Raw genomic sequence first — 21,358 nt, forward strand, 5'->3', positions numbered from 1 at the left:
GACATTGTGCCGGGGTTAGAGAATACCTCCGTAAGACGGATGTGGTCCCTGCCTTTGGGGAGCTGACTGCTATGTGGGAAAAGACATAAACTGATAATCTGAATAATTCAGACTACTCCTGGCTGGCTACTTTAGCTGGAGTAATCCAGGTATTGGTTCAGGAGGTGGAAGCTGAGTTTGGGGAGTGGCCAGGCTTGGGGGAAGAATGTTCTAGGTAGAAGGTATGGCAGTGCAAGGCCCTGAGGTAGGAAGAGGCTGGTAAATTCAAGGAGTAGATAGAAGGCCAGTGAGGTGAGGTGAAAGAAAGGCAGGGTCACATTATCTGGCCCTTGAAATTCATAATCAAGGGTTGGATTTCATTTGTAGCATAAGGATACTACCAGGGGGTTTTCAAGCAGGGGTGTGACACAGTCTGGCTTGTACTTTAATACTAATGGTGGACATTATTGAGCACTTACTATATACTACAGCCTTATGTTTTAACTCATTTATTTATTTATTTTTAAATACTTTATTTATTTATTCATGAGAGACACACAGAGAGAGGCAGAGACACAGGCAGAGGGAGAAGCAGGCTCTATGAAGGGAGCCCAATATGGGACTCGATCCCGGGAGTCTGGGATCACACCCGGAGCCAAAAGCAGTCGCTCAACTGCTGAGTCACCCCAGGCATCCCTGTTTTAACTCATTTAATCCCTCTAACAACCCCATGAATTAAGGGCTATTAGTAACTCCACCTTCCCAATGAGGAAACAGAGGCACAGAGAGGCCAGGTAACTTGCCCGAGTTCACGTTTGGAAATGCAGAGCCAGGATGGCAGGCCCAGGCTGCTGGCTTGAGTCTGCACACTTGATCCTGGGACTTGTGCTTCCTGAAAGGGTTCCTCAGGCTTCTGGGTGCAGACTTGGGGCAGGACTAGAGGCTGTGAGGCCCACAGTGAGTGGGAGCCACCTTACCCGAGGTCCCTCCTGCTGTGTGGTCATGGGGTTCCTCCCAGGCTGGCCCAGCTGTCGGCACATCTCAGAGTGTCTGCTTTCCTGCCACAGGCTCTCTCTCACAGGCTCTGTCCTTGTCTTGCAGAAGGACAAGTTCTGCGTATATGAGGAATACTGCAGCAACCATGAGAAGGCCCTGCGGCTGCTTGTGGAGCTCAACAAGATCCCCACTGTGCGCGCCTTCCTTTTGGTAAGTTTGCTTGTCACCTGCCCTTCTGTGCAGCTTCAGGCTTGCAAGTCGCTGGGTACAGGAGAGCTTCATGCCCAACCCACGCCCAGCTGGGTTTAACATCTGGGGTAATGCTGGCATCACCTCACGTCTTCTGTAACGGGCCAGATTTTTGCCTTTTTGTATCACGTACTCTCTGTCACAACGACTCAGTTCTGCCATTGCAGCATGAGAGCAGCCATAAATAATATATAAAGGAGGGAGCATGGCTGGGTTCCAGTAAAACCTTATTTACAAAACAGGCGGCCGGCTAGATCTAGGGCCACGTTTGCCAATTCCTGGTCTAAAGTAATGATCCTGATAAGAGCAGTAGCAATGATTGTATTGTTAGGATGATTTAATTGTAAGGGAAAGAAAATCCAGTTAAAATTGGCTTTTGCCAAAAAAAGAAAAAAAATTATGGGTTCATTTTTCTGGAAAGTTTAAGACCCAGAGGGTTTCAGGCACAGCAGAATCTAGGTGTTCAGATATGTCATCAGAAATGTGTCTCTTAGTTTTGCTTTTCTCTGCCTTGGCTCCTTTCCCAAGGAGGCTTCCCCATGTGGTGCCAACATGGCCTCCAGCAGCTCTGTCCTTTTTTTTTTTTTTTAAAGTTTTATTTATTTATTCATGAGAGACAGAGACATAGGCAGAGAGAGAAGCAGGCTCCCTGCAGGGAGCCCGATGTGGGACTCGATCCCAGGACCCGAGGATCACGACTTAGGCTGAAGGCAGATGCTCAACCGCTGAGCCACCCAGGTGCCCTGCAGCTCTGTGCTTATACTTCTTTTTTTTTTATTTTAATTTTTTATTTATTTATGATAGTCACAGAGAGAGAGAGAATGGCAGAGACACAGGCGGAGGGAGAAGCAGGCGCCATGCACCGGGAGCCTGATGTGGGATTCGATCCCGGGTCTCCAGGATCGCGCCCTGGGCCAAAGGCAGGCGCCAAACCGCTGCGCCACCCAGGGATCCCTGTGCTTATACTTCTAATAGCAGAGCAGCTTTAGGGAAAAAGAGCTCCTCTTTCTCAGCATTAACAGCAAAAATCCTGGGTCTGATGCTTATTGATTCAGCTTGGCTCAAGACCTTGTCCCTGAACCAGTTACTGTAGATGGAGGGTTTGGTTGTTGCTCTGATTGGTCACTGCTGGAGCTGGAGGGTGGAGTCAGCTCCACCTGTACATAGCACAGGCCCTAAGGGTGGGGTGGAGCTCTAAAGGATGCTTGGTTTGCACTTGGACAAGTAAGTTGGGAATAGACATTGATCAGGCCAGATGGCAGACATCCATGATGGTCTTCTCTACAATTGCAGAGAGCTTCACTTGTGTATAAAGATTCTCACCTGTGATTTCCTTGGAGCTTTACCAGCCACCGTCTGTTGTATATGAGTTAAATTCTACATTTGTCTGCTTTGCAGACATCCCAAATAACAATGGTTTAAACAAGGTAGGCGTTTATTTCTCTGTCATGCGAACAAGGTGGATGTAGACAGTCTAAGGCTGGTATAGGGGGCCTAGTGTTGGGGGCCAGTGCCCTGGGATGTGACCTCATCAATGTGGTCTAAGTTGACCTCTCACTGCTTCCACATTCCAGGTAGTGGGATGCAGGAAGTTGGGAAAGAGGGCCCACCTGTCTCCTTTTAAGGGCACAGCAGGAAGCCGTACACATCTCTTCTACTCACATCCAGGACTGACTCACATGGCTGCATGCAACTGCAAGGGGGGCTGAGGCATGTAGCTGTGAGCCCAGATGAAAATTCTGTTGTCTTGGAAGAATACAGTAGGGGACACTGCATAGCCTTTGCCGACAGGTGATTCTGATGACCAAAATCTTAAGTGACTTCCGAGAGTACGTGAGAAGTGATTGAACTGCTCATGGGTTCGAATCCCGATCCCTCACTTCTAAATCCCCTGCTCAGTCAAAGGCCAACACCCCCACCCCCAAGAACTGTTTTATTTCCTGACCGCACATAGAGAATAAAGCACACAAAGGAAGAACAGCTAATTGACGTAGCACGAGGAATGTTAACTCCATGCATAGAGAGCTAAACTACATAATAAAATTATTACCTGCACTCCTCCCTGATGCACAGTCTCCAACAAAGCATTTCCAGAATTTTGATTCAAAATGTACGTTTCTGTCACTGGTATGTTCATGTTGCCTGGTCCATTTCCAGTGAGCATCTGAGGAAGGGCCAATGGGCCGATGGATTGCCACTTATGTCTCATGTGTCTTAGTGTTTGGGACTGATGCTGTTGGCTGCTCTTACTTGCCTCTTTACATTTCCAGTTTTGTACATTCAATAAAGGGTCTGGACCAGAAGCAAAGATGAAGTCATATGGCCTAAGCCCGGACACCTGGCCCTGCCTCTGTGATGGCCTTGATGACTTTAGTCCTGTAGTCCCTGTAAAAAATCAGCTGTAATCTAGGCTCCTGGCTGAGGAGCCCTCTTCCTGGGGGTGTCTTCTTGGACTCAGCTGGGTCTTGGGAAGCAGGTGATGGCAGGATGGTGTTAGCAGGGTGGTGGGATGGGAAGGGCCCCATTCTTTTTCCTTCCTTCCTCTGTCTCCTGCAGTCTTCCTGGTGGGCCAGGCTGCCATTTCCCAACAGCAGCTGAGCTGGGCCAGATCAGGCAGGGGGAGGACATGGGAGAGGGCCAGCACATGCAACATCTTTCCCCCTCCTTGCTTTTGGCCACCTGCAGAAAAGCCATCTCAAGTCCATCATGGGGTATTAAGGTGTTGGGAACAGACATGGTCTGGTTTTCCAGTCCCGATGTGCTGTGTGCTAGCTAAGAGATAGCTAGCTTCATCATTCTGTACTCAGTTTTCTTGTCTGTAAGATGGGAGTAATTTATTCATTTATTCATTCATTCTAAGCCTTGGGGTACAACATGACCAAGGCAAGAAAAGTCCTTGCTGTCCTGGAGCAGCCATTCTGGTAGGAGAAACTTACATGATATGTCACATGGTGTTAAGTCCTCTGGAGGAAATAAATTAAGGATGACGGGATGTTTGGAGGGAGTCAGGGTGGTGGCTGCTATTTTAGATTGGTCTGTGGGGAAACGGTGTCTTAGGCGATGTTTAAACAGAGACTTTGGTAAAAGTAAGAGAGAGAGGCAAGAAGCACCTGGCAGGAAAGCATTCCAGGTAGAGAAATTGTGTATCCCACGGTCCTGAGGTAGAAGGATGTTTGACGAATATCAAGAAGGCCAGGGTAGCTGGAATGGAGAGTCAGAGAGGAAATGTGGGAGAAAGTGAGATCAGATCAAGAGGCCAGGTAATGAAGGAGCGTTTGGATGGTGGAAGGGATCTGAGATTCTTAAAAAGCTTTTTTTTATTGCAGAATATTACTGTATGCACTATATGCACTCATAACGTGACACCTCACCCAAATCACTTCTGTGAAGGAGGAAGATTTAAAGAGATAATTTTCAAAAGTTCTTCCCATAGTGCTTGGAGCGTAATCTTGCTAGAATAGTGAATGGCAGCCCTGTGTGTGTTTGCATTTTTTTTTTTCCTTAAATGAAAATAAAGTGAAACAAGAATTTGGTGTGTTTGGGGGAGAAGTGCAGTTGGCAGCTTTGACAGTTATGTGAAATCCCCTTGATCTCGGACAAAGAGGCAGGACCTTCTCCCGCCAGGTCCTGGGGGCTTCTGGAAAACACTCCCCTACCGCCAGGCTCCCCTCTCTCTGCCCGGAGCTGACATCACCAGGGCAGCTTGTGGCGAGCACTGGCTCAGAGGACAAAGGCCTGAGTGTGAGCAGTGTGGGGCCTGGCATCTCCCAGCTGCCACAGCTCCGATCCCCCATCTGTGCCCTGGGGAGATGTGGGGGTGGGAGCCATGCAGCTCCTGCCAGAGCAGGGACCTGGGGTCCCGGGGATCCTGCTTCCCCAAGTAGAGGGCCTGCTGAGATCCCTGAAAGGCAGTAGCTCTGAGTCTTGGACCTGCCCTTTCGCTTATCTGTTCCAGTTTCCCATCTGTAAAGGGGAGATAACATCCCTGGTCATCCGGGACCTGTGAACATGAACTTTATATAGGCGAAGCATAAGGCACAGGGCCTAGCACGTGGTAAGCACAGGCTTAATGTTCTCACTTGAGTATAAGCAGGGAATTTGCTTTGTTGGGCAGGTTCCCCAGTGCTTGGAACCATTCCCAGCCCATAGTAAGCACACAATGTATATTTGCAGAATGAGTGAGTGAATGAATGAATGAGTGTTAGGATGAGGATTCTTTTCCCCAGAAGCTCCTGTTTCATTTGTAGTCTGCCAGCGTGGTGTTGAGGAGGGAGGCTGGGACTGTGGGCTGTGCTGGCAGTTTGCTCATTCTTCACTTTTTCCCTTCATTCCTTCATGCATGCGTGTATATTGGGCACATTAGTGAGCCCCAGGACAGGACCATGAGGGGTTATGGTGGGGGACTCAGTTCACCTTCCAAGCCCTGTTCCCCTCCCTCTGCAGGGGTAGCTAACTCCCATTTAACGTTTGGTTTATTTTTCTTCCATCCCTGCCTTTGTATTTTACTACAGATGTGTTCTCCACAAACAATGCCTGGTTTTGTATTGTGTGTTTTTAAAAGCATCATATAAACAGGTTCATAGCACACACATCCTTTTGTTTTTGCAGCCTGTCCATGTTGCTGTGCACAGTGTCAGGTCCTCATTCCACCGCCATGTAGCATGGCAACATATAAACCTATAGGTGTACCTTTCTGTTCTTCATCTGGTGGCTTTTCAGGTCGCATTTCATTTTTTGCCCTTCCAAACGAGGCAGTTTTGAATGCGTATGTTCCTGGGTCCTGGTGCTTATGTGTGAGAGTTTCAGTAGATCAGGAATTAGTAAACTTTTTTTATACAGTGTCTGTTAGGACTACTCCGCTCCGCAATGGTAGTTTGGAAGCAACCTTACAACCTGCAGGTGTGTAAACAAATGGACATGGCTGGATTCTAGTGAAACCTTGATTCCCGAAGGGAGTGGGTGGGATGCGGCCTAGGGACCAAGGTTGCCAGGTCCTGATCTAGGTAGGCTTTGTGCTGGGTTATAGATATGCATACCTCCATCTCCTCTAGGTGTTGCTAAATGCTTCCAAAGTCTGTAGCCATGTTTTGAGAGTGCTTCCTGTGCTTATTGAGAAGGTGGCCAAATCCCTTTGCCATTCCTGGCGAGTTTTAATGAAGGTCTTGTGTCCCTTTGCAGAGTTGCATGCTTCTGGGAGGCCGGAAGACCACGGACATCCCTTTGGAGGGCTACCTGCTGTCTCCAATTCAGAGGATCTGCAAGTACCCCCTCCTCCTCAAGGTGAGACATTCACCCAACTCCTTTCTCTGCATTTGAGGTGACAAATCCCAGCTCTGACTGACTTACAAAGTAAAATTTGTCGGTTCAAGTAGCTGAGACGAGTAGGGACTGCACTGGTTTGGGCCGGACTGGATCCTACCAGGACCCTGCCTCTTTGTGTTCAGTTCTGCTTTCCACTGTTGGGCTTTATATTCAGTGTGGTAGCCGATGACTGTGTTTCTCTGACTACGCACCTCCTCAAGTTCAAGAGCAGTGGGAAAGCATGAACCTCTCTTCTAGTAGCTCTGATATAAGTCCTGAGGAGTCACTCAGGCTTTGGTCATCTGTGGCTAGAAGAATATGATGTTCTGAATGGTTTGGGCCTGAGTCATATGGATTAATTTGAACCAATTACATGAAGCCTTTGCTTATGCCATCTATCCTTCTCCCACCTGCTCAGACTTGCACTTTACCCCAGTGGCTAGGAGCTGGGCAGTGTTGGACTCTGGTTGAGACATGGTCCAGTGCAGTGAACTGGGCAGCATTACGTTCTCATTGGCTGGTATCAGGGTTATCTGCTCCATGCCTGACCCAATCACACTGAGCAAATGAGCTCTAATCAAGGCAGACTTATGTCATGTATTCCAGCCTCCAACCAATCACATCCCATAGGCCAAGAGCCCGTGGGTGGAGGATGCAGGACCTCCTCATCACAATCTGGCTATTTATGGAAGAGGTTGGCCCTGCTGAGTTGTCCACACACCTGCTGTCTTCATCTTTGATTTCATCTCGTTAGGCCAGACCAGGGGAAGATTTGCTGCTTGTGTGGCGACCCCAGAAGTCTCAATTCTCAGCTTCAGAGTTGGCCACTGGGCAGATCCCCAGCTGGGTGGATGGCTCTGCCACCATTTTCCACTCTACACCCAGGGTTTTCAGTGCTTGGAAATGGTGGCTATTGGCCCAAGCCTGCCCTGGCTCCATCCTGAAGGCCTTGCATCTGACAGCTGTTCTTTGGGGTCCCTGCTGGTGGATTAATTTGGCTGGTGGTGCCTCAATCATGCACCTGTCACTGGGGCCACATGCATCCTTGTTCCGTGACCTGGAAGGCAGAGGAGAGGGGAGGATTACTAGGGCATTCTTGAGCTTGACTTTCTATTGGACAAGGTGGGTGACCCTTGGCTCTGTGAGCTGGACCAGACCCTCTCTGGGGCCATCAGCTCTGTCTGTGGACACAGGCCTCTAATGTGTGCAGCCGTGGTCGGTGGGACAAAGTTCTCTCTGCACCTCCTCTGGCCTGCTGCTGTTTGTCTGTCCCTGGGGTCTCAAAAGGACTGTCTGTGGTGGTTCTTTGACCCCCAGACACGTGTTTGAAATGCTGTGTGTAGCTAGCTCTTCACCTGGGTGCAGAAGAAGCTCCTGGTAGAACTGGTAGCCTGTGGATCAAATTAGACTTACCAAAGTGCTTCATTTGATGTGTTTTAGGGTGTTTTCCAAACCTGAACTGGTAATCAGCATTTAAGAGGTAGTCTTCTGTAGTGGTTTAGGGCAGGAGTTGGCAACACCGTGGCCCATGAGCCAGATAGATCTAGCCCATGGCCTGTTTTTGCACGACACATGCGCTATGAATGATGTTTACATTTTTTAAAGCATTGTTTAAAGAAAAAAAGAAGAAATCCCAAAAAACAAACAAGGAAGAGTATGTGACAGAGACCGGATGTAGCCACCAGAACCTAAAATATTTATTATTTGGCTGTTTACAGAAAAAGTCTGCTGATCCCTGGATGAGAGCCAGGCTCTGCAGCCAGAGGCTGCTTGAGTTTGAATTCTGGCCTTGCCATTTACTAGCTACCTGACCTTGGGCGGGTCACTTCCATCTGCCTCAGTTTCTCATCTGTGACATGGGGTTTGTATGATTATAGATACAGTTGTTACGATGATTGAACATTTATTCGCTTAATTCTTAGAACAACTTGATGAGGGAGGCACTGTGATTAGCCCTGTTGGAGAGACCGAGGCACAGATGAAGTGGCCTGTTTACAGCCACATGTTAGGTTAAGTAGTAGGAACCCTGATTTGAGCCCATTCCAGAGGCCCGCCCTCTGACCATTAGGCTCCGCTGCCAGGTAAGCACTTTGGGGAGTCAAGCTGCCAAAGTCCTTGGGTTTTGGGGATGCTGACCTCCTCAGTTCCTTAAGTGGGGGTCTGGGAAGGTCAGTGGTCTTGTGTTTTGTGGCTCAGTGGCTGCTCTTTCCTGGGTTTTCGCACCTTGAACATTTGATCCATTAGAAGAAATGCCAGCTCTAGGTTCACAATCCAGCCATGCCTCCCCAGGTGTTAACCCTTTGGTTTCTGGAGCTTGGAAAAGCCCAGAGTCTCAGCAGGTGCTTGGAGTGGCAGTTTCCATAACATGTTTTAACAGCTTGTGGAGCTGGACCTGGGCGCACGTGTGTGGGTGGATCAGCCCCACAGTTCGGGGGCGGGCACAGTTCGGCCTGGGGGGACTTGTGGGCTCTGGATTCCCAGGAGAACAGACAGAGAAAACAGAACTGGCCGGCAACCAGTGGGAGAGGAACTGCCCACAGGAAACAGTGACGAAGCCAGGCTGTGGGTTTGCTCTCCTGACCAAATGGCTGTTTACTCGCCCGGTTTCCTCGGTCTCCAGCTGTGTTTATCGGGAGCTCAGATAGCACCGGGGGGACCAGCCAGAAGGGCCTTGGATTCCTGTGGGGACGTGCCATGCTCCCCGCCTGACGGGCTTGCTCTGTGTCCTGGCCTTTGGCACCCACAGCTGGAACATTCTCATCAGACCACAGCTGGAGCCGAGGGCGACTTTTTGTGCCCCTCCTGGGTTCCTCCTTCCTGTCACATTTTCCAGACGATTTGAAAAGACGATACCATGAGCCCAAACCCTCAGGCCTCCCCCCACCCTGGCCCCTGCAGCTCTGCTGCCCTCGCAGATGTCCCCGTGGCCCTCTGATCCCCCTGTTGGAGCTGAACTCCGAATCCAGTAGGCGAACAGGGTCAAGGGGCCCGGGTGGGAAGAGAGAAGAGGCGAGAATGAAAGCCTCATTGGGAATGGCCCCAAAAAGCTGAACTTGAACATTGCCTAAGAATAGCCGGAACATTCTATCTCAGCCTTCGGCCCAGGCTCAGGATAGACAGTTGGCATTTTTAGGCTTTGTTGAGTTTTCCATCAGCGTTTCCAGGGAAATGATTCAGGTTTGGGGTAATGCCGCTGGTGCTCCAGTGACAAGTGCCTGAGGGGAGGCTGGCTGTCACGGTCCCTTTGGGTTGCTTCCTGGTGATGCACAGATCTCTTTGGGCCACTTGCTGCGCACTAGTGGTTGGCGTGGTTCAGGACACGCAGTGGCACATGTGACAGCCCCTGCCCCTTTAGGCTCTGGTCATACTGGGCCCCATGAAGGCCTGGTACCTAACGGAAGCGGGACAAGGCAGATGGGGGGCAGACTGGACGGGTGCATCTGTCCACTCCAGCCCCTCTATTTCTCCTTTGCTTCTTATATCCTTGGCCCCTTCCCTGCAGTCTCCTTCGCTGGTTCCACATCTGGACCTCAGCATAGGAGGTTCTCTCTCTAGACTTGCTCCATCCACCTTGTGGCCTTTAAAAAAAAATTATGTATATATATATGTTCAAACATCGTGGAACCTTCATCATCGTAATTTTAGAGAATTTTCCTCACTGTCAAGAGAAACTCCAGACCCATCAGCAGTCACTGGGGCTTTTCCCTCCTGCCCCAGCCCCTGGCAACCACTCGGCCACTTCCTGTCTCTGGGATTTGCCTGTCCAGGACCTTCCACATGGATGGGATCATATGATATGTAACCTTTCATATCTGGCCTCTTTCATTTAGCACAGTGCTTTCCAGGCTCGTCCTCAGTTGCAGTGCTGATCAGAGCTTCCTTCCTTTTTATGGATGAATACTAGTCCGTCGTAGGGAACCACATTTTGTTTATCTGTTCATTGCTTGATGGACCTTTGGGTTCTTTCCACTTTCTGGCTATTATGAATAATGCTGCTATGAACATGAGTGTGGACATTTTTTTGTGGACATTCCCATGACTTTAAACCCCATTTCTGTGTCCAACCTGCAACCTGGACCTGGCTCCCAAGCTGGAGACTTGTTCTCCTGTGCACTCAGCCTCCCCACTGGGATGTCAGACGGGCCTCTCCTACCTAACATGTCCAAAACCAGATGCTTGGCCCTCCCCTTTCCCTAGACTGGGCTCCTCTCCCCGCCGCCCCTTTGTCCCCATTTCCATAAATGGCCTGTCCTTTCTGGTTGCTCAAGCCAGACCCAAGCTGCCTCTGGCTCACCCTCCATCCAGTCTCTCAGGAGGTCCTGTTGGCTCTGCCTTTGGAGTCTATCCCAAGTCTAGACCTTGTAGCTGCTTCACTCCACTTTGCTCCCGGGTCCCTGCCATAGCCCCCACTGGGTCTTCCTGCCTCTGCCGTGTCCTTTGCAGTCTCTTTTCAACTCAGCAGCTAATCCTAAGCCAGTTCAGGCACTTCTTCACTTAGAACCTTCCGGCAGCTCACTGTCACTCAGATCGAAATCCAGATTCTTCATCACTGTCACCTAGAAGGTGCCACACAGTTGTTTCTTTCTGATCTCCTCCGCTGCTTCTCCTCTGATCACCCCTCGCCTCTGCTCCAGCCACCCTTGTCTCCTTGCCATCCTCTGAACACAACAAACAGGTTCTTGCCCCAGGGCCTTTGCACTTGCTCTTTCTTTTGAGACATCATTACCGTAGATAACCTGAGGCTCACTCTCTGATCTTGTCAGGCCTCTGTTGCTCGTTGTCCCCTCCTCAGAGAGGCCTTGCCTGACCAACCCAGTTATAGCAGAAATGCCTCTGCCATGGTCGGTCCCCTCACCCTGTTATTTTTCTTCACAATCCCTTTCCCTCACTCACATTCTGTCCTGTAACTCGGGTGTACAGATTGATTTTCTGAATCCTCGTTAGGATGTCAGCTTGGCTAGGGCAGGGGCTTGGGCCTGTTCCGCTTGTTGCTGTTCCCCCAGTGCCCAGAACAGTGCCTGGCACATAGTAGGTGCCTATCGCTCCTGCCCAGTTACCACTGAATGACTATGGAAATACCACCCTGGTGTTGCCAGCTGTTTCTAGATCTAGAAATTGGGACTTTTAAGTGAAAGCTCCTGATTTCCAAATGTCTGCTTGGTTCATAACTTATCAAAGATGCTGGGGCCAAATGGGGCATGTCCTGGGAGCCGTCTGCTGGGGACTGCTGCTCTAGTGGGCTTGTGTCAGGGATGCTTTTTGCAGAATGGCCACTTGGGGTTCAGCCTTGGGGCCCTGCAGAGTCTTCGGCATGCCTTGCACCTCCTACATCTATCTGCGGGTGATGCAGCTGTCGCCCACACTCAGGTGAAGACCTCGTTATTCAGTTGTTAGTGCTGTCTCCCTGGCCCCCGGGGGTGTGGCACTCCTGTGGACGGACCATGGTCCATCCCTGAGGAGCTGTTGGCATCAATTCTTGGTGCGAGGGGATGGCTGGGAGTGGTGTCCCCAGATTTGGGACATGCAGCACTGGAAAGCAGTGCATCCCATTGTGAGAATGTTCTCTTCTTCACAAATCCCTCGAGTCTTCCTGATTCCCTCCAGGAGAGAGCTACGGTTGGTGCTCAGTGTCAGGGGTTTTGGAGGCCATTCAGTTACTCACCAACTATTGAGCAGCTGTTTTGTGGAAGGTGTTGTCCTAGGTGCTGGAGATACAAAGGGAACAAAATGGCCCAGAGCCCTACCTCCATGGGACTGGGGTTCTGCCGGGAGAGACAGACAATGGGTGGATGAATAGGAAACAGATATACTTGTAGAGGTGGCATGGGTACCGTGGAGGAAAAATATCTCAGACGAAGAGGGTTGGTAAAGGCCAGGAGTGATGGACTGAGAAGGTGGCATTTTGAGCAAAGACCTGGAGGAGGTGAGGAGGGGGGCCGTATGGGAACCTGGGGGAAGAGTCGGCCAGGTAGAGGGAACAGCCAGTGCAAAGGCCCTGGGGTAGAGCTGTGCCTGAGAAACAGTGAAGTGGCCAGAGGAGGGTCTGAGGACGAGAGTGCGGGAGTGAGGTCAGAGAGGTGGTGGGGCCAGATAGGCAGGGCCTTGTGGGCCGTTGTGGGGTCTTTGTCCTCTCCGAGTGTTGTGGGTGCCTCAGGAAGGTTCTGAGCAGGAGAGGAACAGGGCCTCATCTTGTTCCGACAGCGTCTGGCTGTGTGTGGACTCTGAGTGGGGAGGGAATGGGGGTGGGGTCCAAGGAGGAGAGGGTGGTGGGGGAGGGGTGGGAAGGGTTCATTGCATGAGAGTTGCCCCTTCTTATCATTTGCCCGTTTTCTACTGGATGCTTTGGCTCATTCCTTCGGAGTTCTTCTCTGACTCTGATGTTATGAAATGAGCTCCTTATCTGCCAGGGATCTGGCATTGGTTGTCAGCATCTTGCCGGGAAGGCACAGGAAGTCAGAGTTCTCCCGGTGTGCCCCGGTCGCCGCGCTCCCTGGCCGCAGCGCCCACCTCCATCCTGCCTGTCGGGCTGAGCACTGACACCTTGCCCGCAGCTGCTCTGACACCCAGCGCACGTTCAGCTTCTTTCCTGTGTGGTGAGCCGCAGTGGCCTTGGGCGCTCCCTCTGTTGAGGAGCCTGCTTGCACCTCCTTTTGTCAAAGCTGCGGATCACACCCTCCTTCCCCTTGGCTGGTGGATCTGGGTGGCATCCACCCCCCCCCCCCCCCCGGGGCTGTTGTCAGGTCCCGCTTCCCCTGTGGGAGCCCCTTCTGCCAGAGCCCAGACTCCACGTCCCCGTCCCTCGCTTCCCTTTTGCTGTGGCCCCAGGGCGTGGCAGGTGCTCAGTAAACTCTCAGGGTCCTGAGGTTGCAGAACGTCTGGGCCTCAGGACCGTGCGGCCGTGTCCCACGGAGGAGAGGTTGTTCATTTTCAGGCTGGGCAGGATGGAGGAGGGCCGTCCTGGCCTTGGTTTTCTGCCCGGAGTGCTCAGAACGACACCCTGGCTTGGCAGATGGCCCCCGCTGTCACAGCCAGCATGTGTCGTCAGACAGCAGATGGACGATGGCTAGCAGAGACTCAGTGCTTCCCAGGTAGGAACTTTCCCACGACGTCCTGGAGCCTGGGATTCACTGTGACCGTGGACAGAACCAGACGGCCAGGCTCACGCCCAGCTCCTCCTTTGACTTTCTGGGAGCCTTGGGCGACTCTGTCTCAACCTTCTTATCTGTTGAAGAGGATAATAGTGGATCCTCCCTCACAAACACAGAGGAAGGGCTGAGTGGGTGCTCACCACTGCCACCATCCTCCCCATCTTCCCCCTCACCATGGTCCTCCTTATCCCTCCTTTTCAGCCGGGAGGGCGACTGGCCCAAGGTCACCCAGCTACGGAGGGGCGGGGCCAGCCCTGGCACCTGCATGTGGCATGTCATGGCGCCACGTCTGTGATTTTCAGGGGGGGCAGAGAACTGGGGAGATACTGGAACCATTGGGCATGTTTGGGTCAGATGGTTGAGGAAATTTCTCTCATCAGCTAGAAAATCTGCCCTGCAATCTTAAGGTCCTGCCGGTTTCTCCCTCCTGTTTCTCTCTCATTATGCTTGCTGCTCGGCTGAAGCCCTTTGGTGACAACACAAGCTTGGCCTTAGCATGGCCCAGGCCTGCGCTGGTGGCAGGGGTGGGAGGGCCTGGGGGAAGGCTTGGGGGAGGGCCGGCCCAGGCTGGCCACTTTACACGGTCCATCTGGTCCCTGTGGGAGTGGAGGTGTTTCTGGTACCTCCCCTACAGATGAGAAGACTGGGGCTGAGTGGGCTCAGCATATGTGGCTTCTCTCTGACCTCCGGATCTGTCTGTTTCTCTCTTTTTCTTTCTCAGGTACTGTCTCCCTACCATGCCACTTCCTGGCTGTCCCTCGTTCAATGCCTTATACATTCCCACCTTTGCATCTGCTGGCACACTCAGTCTGGCACACTCTTCGCCAAGGTTTTTGCAGGACTCCCTCCCTTGCTTTATCCAGAGTCTCTGTTCAGATGTCACCTCCTCCAGGAGGCCTTCCCTGACCTCCCCATTTGAAAGAACACCTTCTGGGGCACCTGGGTGGCTCAGTGGGTTAAACATTTGCCTTCGGCTCGGGTCATGATCTTGAGGTCCCAGGATTGAGCCCCATGTCAGGTTCCCTGCTCAGCAGGAGTCTGCTTCTCCCCCTCCCCTTGCTTGTGCTCTCTCTTGCTCTCTCAAATAATAAATTAAATCTTTAAAATAAAAAGAAAGAACACCCCCCTTCTCAAGACCTTAGAGCCTAGAGCCTGTCATTCAGATTAGCTTTCAAAGTATTATTGCTGCCTGACATTATGTTATTTATGTGATTTTTCCTGATTTTGGCCCATCTCCTTTACTAGAATGTCACACCCACCAGCTGAGGAATTTCCCTGTTTGGTTGACAGATTTGTCCCTGTGCCCTAGAACACTGCCGTTCCATGAAGTGGGTGCTCAGGGCATGTTTACTGAATGAATGAGTGAGTGAATGAATCAGTGATATTCTCCAGCCCCAGGACACCCAGTTTGTACGCAGTAGAGCTGGGATTTGGCTTGGGGCCGGGTGGCCTAGGTGCTGTGTCTGGTTCCCTCTGGGTTGATGTCTCTCATTCCTGTCCTCTTCTGTCCCCTAGGAGCTAGCCAAGAGGACTCCCGGCAAGCACCCCGACCACCCTGCGGTCCAGAGTGCCCTGCAGGCCATGAAGACTGTCTGCTCTAACATCAACGAGACCAAGCGGCAGATGGAGAAGCTAGAGGCGCTGGAGCAGCTGCAGTCCCACATCGAAGGCTGGGAGGTGTGTCTGGGCTTGACAGGGGCCCGGGGGATGCACAGCTGCAGGTGCGCACTGTGGTCTGGACACCAGATTCAGCCTACAGTGTGTGTTTTGTTTGGCCTCTGTGTCTGTAAAAAAAAAAAAAAAAATTTAGTTATTTTCCAGTGAAGTCCACATAAGTCTAAATTTCAGGTTTCTTTTGAAAAATCGGTAGCACTGGGCCTCCAGTCTCCCGGACAGCAGCCACTAGAGCCTCCGGTTCTCACTCCCCACTGCCCCCCGTCCCTCCCAGTCTCTCTCCTTCACATGTTGCTGTACCTGCCTGGTGTCCACAGGCCTTTGAGCTTTTGATGCCAAGTCCACTGTAATACTTAAGGGTCTACTCCAGGACAGAATCCTGGCTTTGACACTCTCTTGCTGGGTGACTTTAGGCAAATGTCTTCATTTCTCTGAACCTCCTTTTTCCTCATGTATTCCTGGCACACAGTAGGTACTCAATAAATGGTAGGTGTTGCTATTGTATTACTATTGTCATGCTTATGAGGGTATGGGATTCTTGAAATCTTCCCATTGTGCATCATTTATTCATTTAAGCCTCCCTATCTTCCTTAGATTATTAGAGATTTCCTACAAATCTGTTGAAGGAAATGGGAAAATCTGAATAAATAAATAAAAAAAAAAACCAATATCAGAGTAAATGCAGCTGGAACAGAGGATCAAAAGCAAAGATGAAAGACGCCTAGATTCTTCTCTGAATCATCTGCTTAGACCCTTTGGGTTTTCTGGCGCTTGCTACTTTTGGGATTTCCACTTCTTTTCCCTGTGTTCAGGAATCCTGAATGTGACCCTGTATCAGTGCGAGATTGAGAGTTTGGCTGCAGACAGGAGCCTGCTTTCAGGGAGGAGGCGGGTCCCGTGGATTAGCGCTTGCCACGTACCATCCTCCTCCCGCTGGGACTTCCTCTCTTGCCAAAGCCAGAGAATGAAGAGCTGTGTTTCTAGTTCCCCGTGCAGTTTAGGGTTGGGGTATAATCGGCCGAATTCAGACCCAGCTGCTGGGGATTTGGATGGTGGGTGGGACAGAGGCCAGCCACCCCTGTGCTGTTTTTTGCTGCAGAGCGTCGCCGTGGTCCTGTTTGGCTTTCTGTGGTAGCATTAGCAGAGGGTCCAGGTTCCGGCTTCCTGGGTGTCGGGGGGCGTGGGCCATCTGTTTGTTGGTGGCGGTGTGTGTCTAGCAGGCAGGGGATGGCTTTGCAGCTGACAGTGAGGCAGCAGCTCCCGAGGGCCTGGTTGCAGCCCTGGGGGGTGTTCTCCTGTGGCATCAGCTCGGACAGGTGGTGTGCGACCCTTCCTTTCCCCAGTTGGGGCAGAGGCGGTGGCTCTGTGGTGGGTGGGCCAGGTATACAGTGCTGTTGGTCCTCTGGGAGCCCTGGTTTAGACTCCTGGCTCCCCTAGACCACCCAGTGATTAAGCGAGCCCCTCATTTATTTTTTTATTTTTTTATTTTTTTATTTATTTATGATAGTCACAGAGAGAGAGAGAGAGAGAGGCAGAGACACAGGCGGAGGAAGAAGCAGGCTCCATGCACCGGGAGCCCGATGTGGGATTCGATCCCGGGTCTCCAGGATCGCGCCCTGGGCCAAAGGCATGCGCCAAACCGCTGCGCCACCCAGGGATCCCCCCTCATTTCTTTTTGCTTAAAATATTATGTAGCTTAGTTTCCATTTCCTGTGGCTGCAAATTGTCAGGTACGCTCAAGTGTGCTGGTTAGGGTATGTTGTCTCAGGGCTCATTTCAGCCCCAAGATGTCAGGGCTCCCATTTTGTCTCTTGTGGTCCTCCTGGCCTTCCACTCTTGGCTCCATGAGAGCAGTAGCCCCAGGCATCACATGTTCCAAAACAGGAGGAGACAGGGGCATGGCCAGGGCAGTGAGAGGGAGCAGTTCTCCTCAGTGGAGAAAAACCTTTCCGGGGAGCCCCAAAGAGACTTACTTCCCCTTTCATCTCATTGACCATTGGGCCACATGGCCACTTTTGGTGAACACCCTTATCTAAGTTGCCAAGAGAGTAGGGGATGTGTTTAAGCCCGTTTGGGCTTTGAGCTTCCTGGCAGCCAAGGTGAAGAGAGCAGGAGACATAAGTTACTCAATATTTATTTTCAAAAAAGGAAGACAGAGCAGTTCTTCTGGGAGACACCGAGAGTTTCCTGGAAACCAGCTGAAAAAGATATTTCGCACATGGGCCCCTGTGGAGAGGAGGATTGAGCAAGCTATTTGGCAGTCAGAGCAGAAGTGATTTCTAGATGCCTGCTTCTGGGAAGGATCTGAGGAAATAAGAACTTAGGGTCTTCGGGGGCCCTTTTAGATCCTGAAAAAATCTACAATTTGAGAGCGGCCCTTATTTCGAGCCCTGTTTCTAGGTGCAGTAGGAAATGCAGGAGCCAGAACAAGACTTTCTGGCAATTACTGAGCCTCTGTTACATGTTTCCAATACTGAGGGGAGGGGCTGTTATTAACTCCCGCTGGACAGCGGGGGAAACTGAGGCACAGGACTTGGTTTGGAGGCCCAGCCCCATAACTTATAGTCTGCCCTTCATCACGCAAGGTTGTCCTGCTCTCTCGGCCTCCATTTGCCCTTGGTTGTCTAATCTGAGTAACACTGTCTCTTGAAGGTATCTCCTGGTGTCATTCTGAGGATAAAGTGAAAACTGCAGTATGAATGCTCTTTGGAAAAAGTAAAATAGTTTTCTGTGCAGTAGGGAGGAGTATTTGTTTTTTTTTGTTTTAAGTGTATCTTTTTTTCTTTTTTTTTTAAAGATTTTATTTGTTTACTCATGAGACACAAAGAGAGACAGAGACATAGAGAGAGAAGCAGGCTCCCCGCAAGGAGCCCAGTGTGAGACTCGATCTGGGGAGCTCGGTATCACGCCCTGAGCCAAAGGCAGACGCTCAACCACTGAGCCACCTGGGTGCCCCAGTTTTTTTTAAAGTAATCTCTACACCCGATGTGGGGCTTGAACTCACAACCCCAAGAGCAGGAGCCACATGCCCCACTGACTGAGCCTGCCAAGCGCCCAGAAAGGTTCTTAAATGCAGTTGGATCCCCAAGGTGACTTGTAAAAATAATGTGTCGTAGCTAGAAAAAATCACATGTAACAGTGAAGCTACTTGCAATGGCTTCTTGCTCTCTGTAGTTACAGCCTCGGGGGACAGTGTGATTTCGGGTGTAGTCTGTGGTTGCAGATCCTTACTTCTGATAATCTTCCTGTGATAATTACTGATCTTTCTATCTGACCTCTCGCCAATCTAGTTAGAGGGCTGCCATCTAGCTCTTGGAATATGGCTGGCAAGGGACTCATTTTGGAAGGAGGGAGAGTCTCTCCTTGGCTGCTTTCTTGCTGTGTGCTTGGGTGTGCATCATATGTTTGATCTCCAGTCTCTGGTTTCCTCCCCGCCCCCATCCTTTGTAATCTGCTTGTCCTTTTTAGTCGAGAGACTGGTTTACTTAAAACCAGATAAATTAATCCATAAATCCAATTTACCGAGCGCATGGAAATGGCAGTATGTTGCAATACCGTCGAAGTGAGTGGACAAGCCTGCTCCCTTTGCAGGGAGGGGTTCTTTTTTTTTTTTTTTTTTTTAAAGATTTTATTTATTTATTTACAAGAGACAGAGAGAGAGAGAGAGAGAGAGAGAGAGAGACACAGGCAGAGGGAGAAGCAGGCTCCATGCAGGGAGCCCGATGTGGGACTCGATCCTGGGACTCCAGGATCATGCCCTGGGCTGAAGGCAGGCGCCAAACCTCTGAGCCACCCAGGGATCCCTTGCAGGGAGGGGTTCTTATCCTCAGTTTCTCCATCTGAGAAGTCTGGATGATGGCATTCCCCCTTCTTGGGTCACTTGAGGATTTGGGAGGGGATGCATGCATGACACTCAACACAGCGCTTCTTCACTGGCTCAGAGTAAACGCTCCATAAACGGCGGGAGGAGCTGTGGCAGCAGAGCAGGAGTTCAGTCTCAAATTTTTTTTCTTTCTTTTTTTCTTTTTTTTTTTTTTAAGATGAAAAAGCATCGTGCAACTTTAGCTACAGCTCATACCCAGTGTGGGCTGACCCTCCCACACAGGGACACTTGGGAAGCAAGCCCCATGGACTTTTGTGTGAAGCTCACAGTCATAAAAAGAAATGCATGTTCTTAATAAGGAGGAAATAGAGCACACTTGTCTCGCTGGCTCTTGAAACGCTGGTTTAAGAGACCATCAATTGACCACTCACCCTCAGAGGGACAGAAGGCAACAGGAGTGAGGAAACATAAAGTTGTTATTAAAAGAGAGAGAGAGAGAGAGAGAGAGAGAGAGAGAGAGACCATAAACAGAAGTTGTCATATGTTCTTCTACCCTTCTTGGGATGCCTTGTGCTCCAAGGGGCTGTGGTCTCTCCCCTTCGGAGACCCCTGCTCTCTCTAGACGAGTAGTCTCATTAAAAAGCCCTTCCGGTTGTCAATTACCTTCTAACACCCCCCCCCCCCCCCAGGGTAAGGGAGGTTGGTGGGTCAGGGCATGGGGCCATCCTGTCTGGGTTTAAGTCCCAGTTTGCTCACGGACCAGCTGTGTAGCCTTGAACACGTTGCTTCCCTGCTCTGTGCCTAAGTTTCTTCACCTGTAAAATGAGAGTTGTGGTAAGGATGAACTGGATTCATACAAAATACTTAGAATAGCAGCAGGCACGTGATAAGCTTTTCCCATCTTCTCCACATGTTAGTGCTTCAGTCGGATGGATCCTACGCTGTCTCCAAGTCTCCAGTCCTGACTGGTGGACACCTTGGTGCTCAGCCTCTTCCCTATGTGTCTGATCCTCAGAATCACCCTTGACCCAGGTTCAAGGATTCTGGGGAGTCCAAGGGCCACCTGGGCTTCTCAGCTAAGGTAGAAGGAGCATCTGCCTAAAGTGTCCTTGGCATTTCAAGTGTATTTGCTAGGTGGTCTTAGGTCAAGGTGGAGGGGCAGCTTCCCAGGCTGGGTTCACTGCTCTCTGGGGTCCCTGGATGTTGACAGAGAGGCCAGGTGTGGGCCTGTGTGATGTCGGGGTTCCAGGCCCTGCAGCCAGACCAGGTACCAGATCCACATACAAGCAGCCCTTTAGAGGCTGGAAGGGCTGATGGGTGGGCATGAGTGAGATGGGGAGGCATGTGGTCTCCAGGAGCTGCCCAAGCTGGCCCATGGGCCACTGATAGAGCTTCATGACCCCAAGCATCATACTCACCCTGTTTGTGAGTATACTGGAGGCCCAGGGGTCTCTTTGTCACAAGAGCCCCGAGCCATGGAGCAGTGGGCTCCCTACCTTGCTAGTAGCTGTGTGTGTGGAGTCAGATCCCTGCCTGCAGCATGCAGGCATCCATATTGTGATTTCTGTTAAACGGGTGCGTGCTCCTGCCCTAGGCTGCTTAGCTCTTGATCACAGAGAGATTGGTTTCCCAGGACTCCAGGTGGGCCCCAGAGGGATCTCTGCATTTTTGAGTGATGAATTTGCTGTGCCCAGCCAGGCTGTGGGTATGGAGCAGGGGAGACTGCAGTGGGCAGTTAGCAGAAAGCCTGATTTCTGAGTTTCTAGAACCAGTTCCCCTTACTAGGTCTCAGAAGTAATTGAGTCAGCATATGTCATCGGGGTATGAACTCCCCTTTGGTTCTGGTTGTTGCGTGTTTGGGGAAGGAGACTCTGTGAACACACACTTCTCCCTCTCTCTTTCTCAAGTTGATTTCTGGGCTAAGATAATATCACATCTCATTCTCCTACCCCTATTATCTGCAGGTCTGTCAAACGAGCCTCCCTGAACCCCACTTTTGTGTAGTATCCCTTGGGCCTAAATGTCAGGGGCACCCCATTGTCCACCTATTGATGGGCCTGGTCCTTATCCCGATGTATGGGTTCAAGGATGTGGTTGACTGCTGACAGGAGAGAGAATGGCATAAATGAGGTAGAAGTTGGTTTCTCAGCAGCAGAGCAAGCTGGGGGCCGAGCAGCTCTGCTCCCTT

General features: G+C 51.0%; 1 protein-coding gene across 4 annotated transcripts in view; it reads left to right on the top strand.

Annotated features, from left to right (window-relative positions):
- PREX1 (phosphatidylinositol-3,4,5-trisphosphate dependent Rac exchange factor 1) overlaps positions 1 to 21,358 on the top strand; it is a 178,796-nt gene that overhangs the window by 87,191 nt on the left and 70,247 nt on the right. For all 4 annotated transcript variants that reach the window (XM_072735632.1, XM_072735633.1, XM_072735635.1 and 1 more), the window contains exons 4-6: positions 1,081 to 1,185; positions 6,403 to 6,504; positions 15,189 to 15,350. In XM_072735632.1, the coding sequence (XP_072591733.1) occupies positions 1,081 to 1,185; positions 6,403 to 6,504; positions 15,189 to 15,350 (369 nt within the window). The remainder of the gene's footprint in view (positions 1 to 1,080; positions 1,186 to 6,402; positions 6,505 to 15,188; positions 15,351 to 21,358) is intronic.

The sequence above is a fragment of the Vulpes vulpes genome, chromosome 14 (assembly GCF_048418805.1).
Source record: "Vulpes vulpes isolate BD-2025 chromosome 14, VulVul3, whole genome shotgun sequence".
Classification (NCBI taxonomy): domain Eukaryota; kingdom Metazoa; phylum Chordata; class Mammalia; order Carnivora; family Canidae; genus Vulpes; species Vulpes vulpes.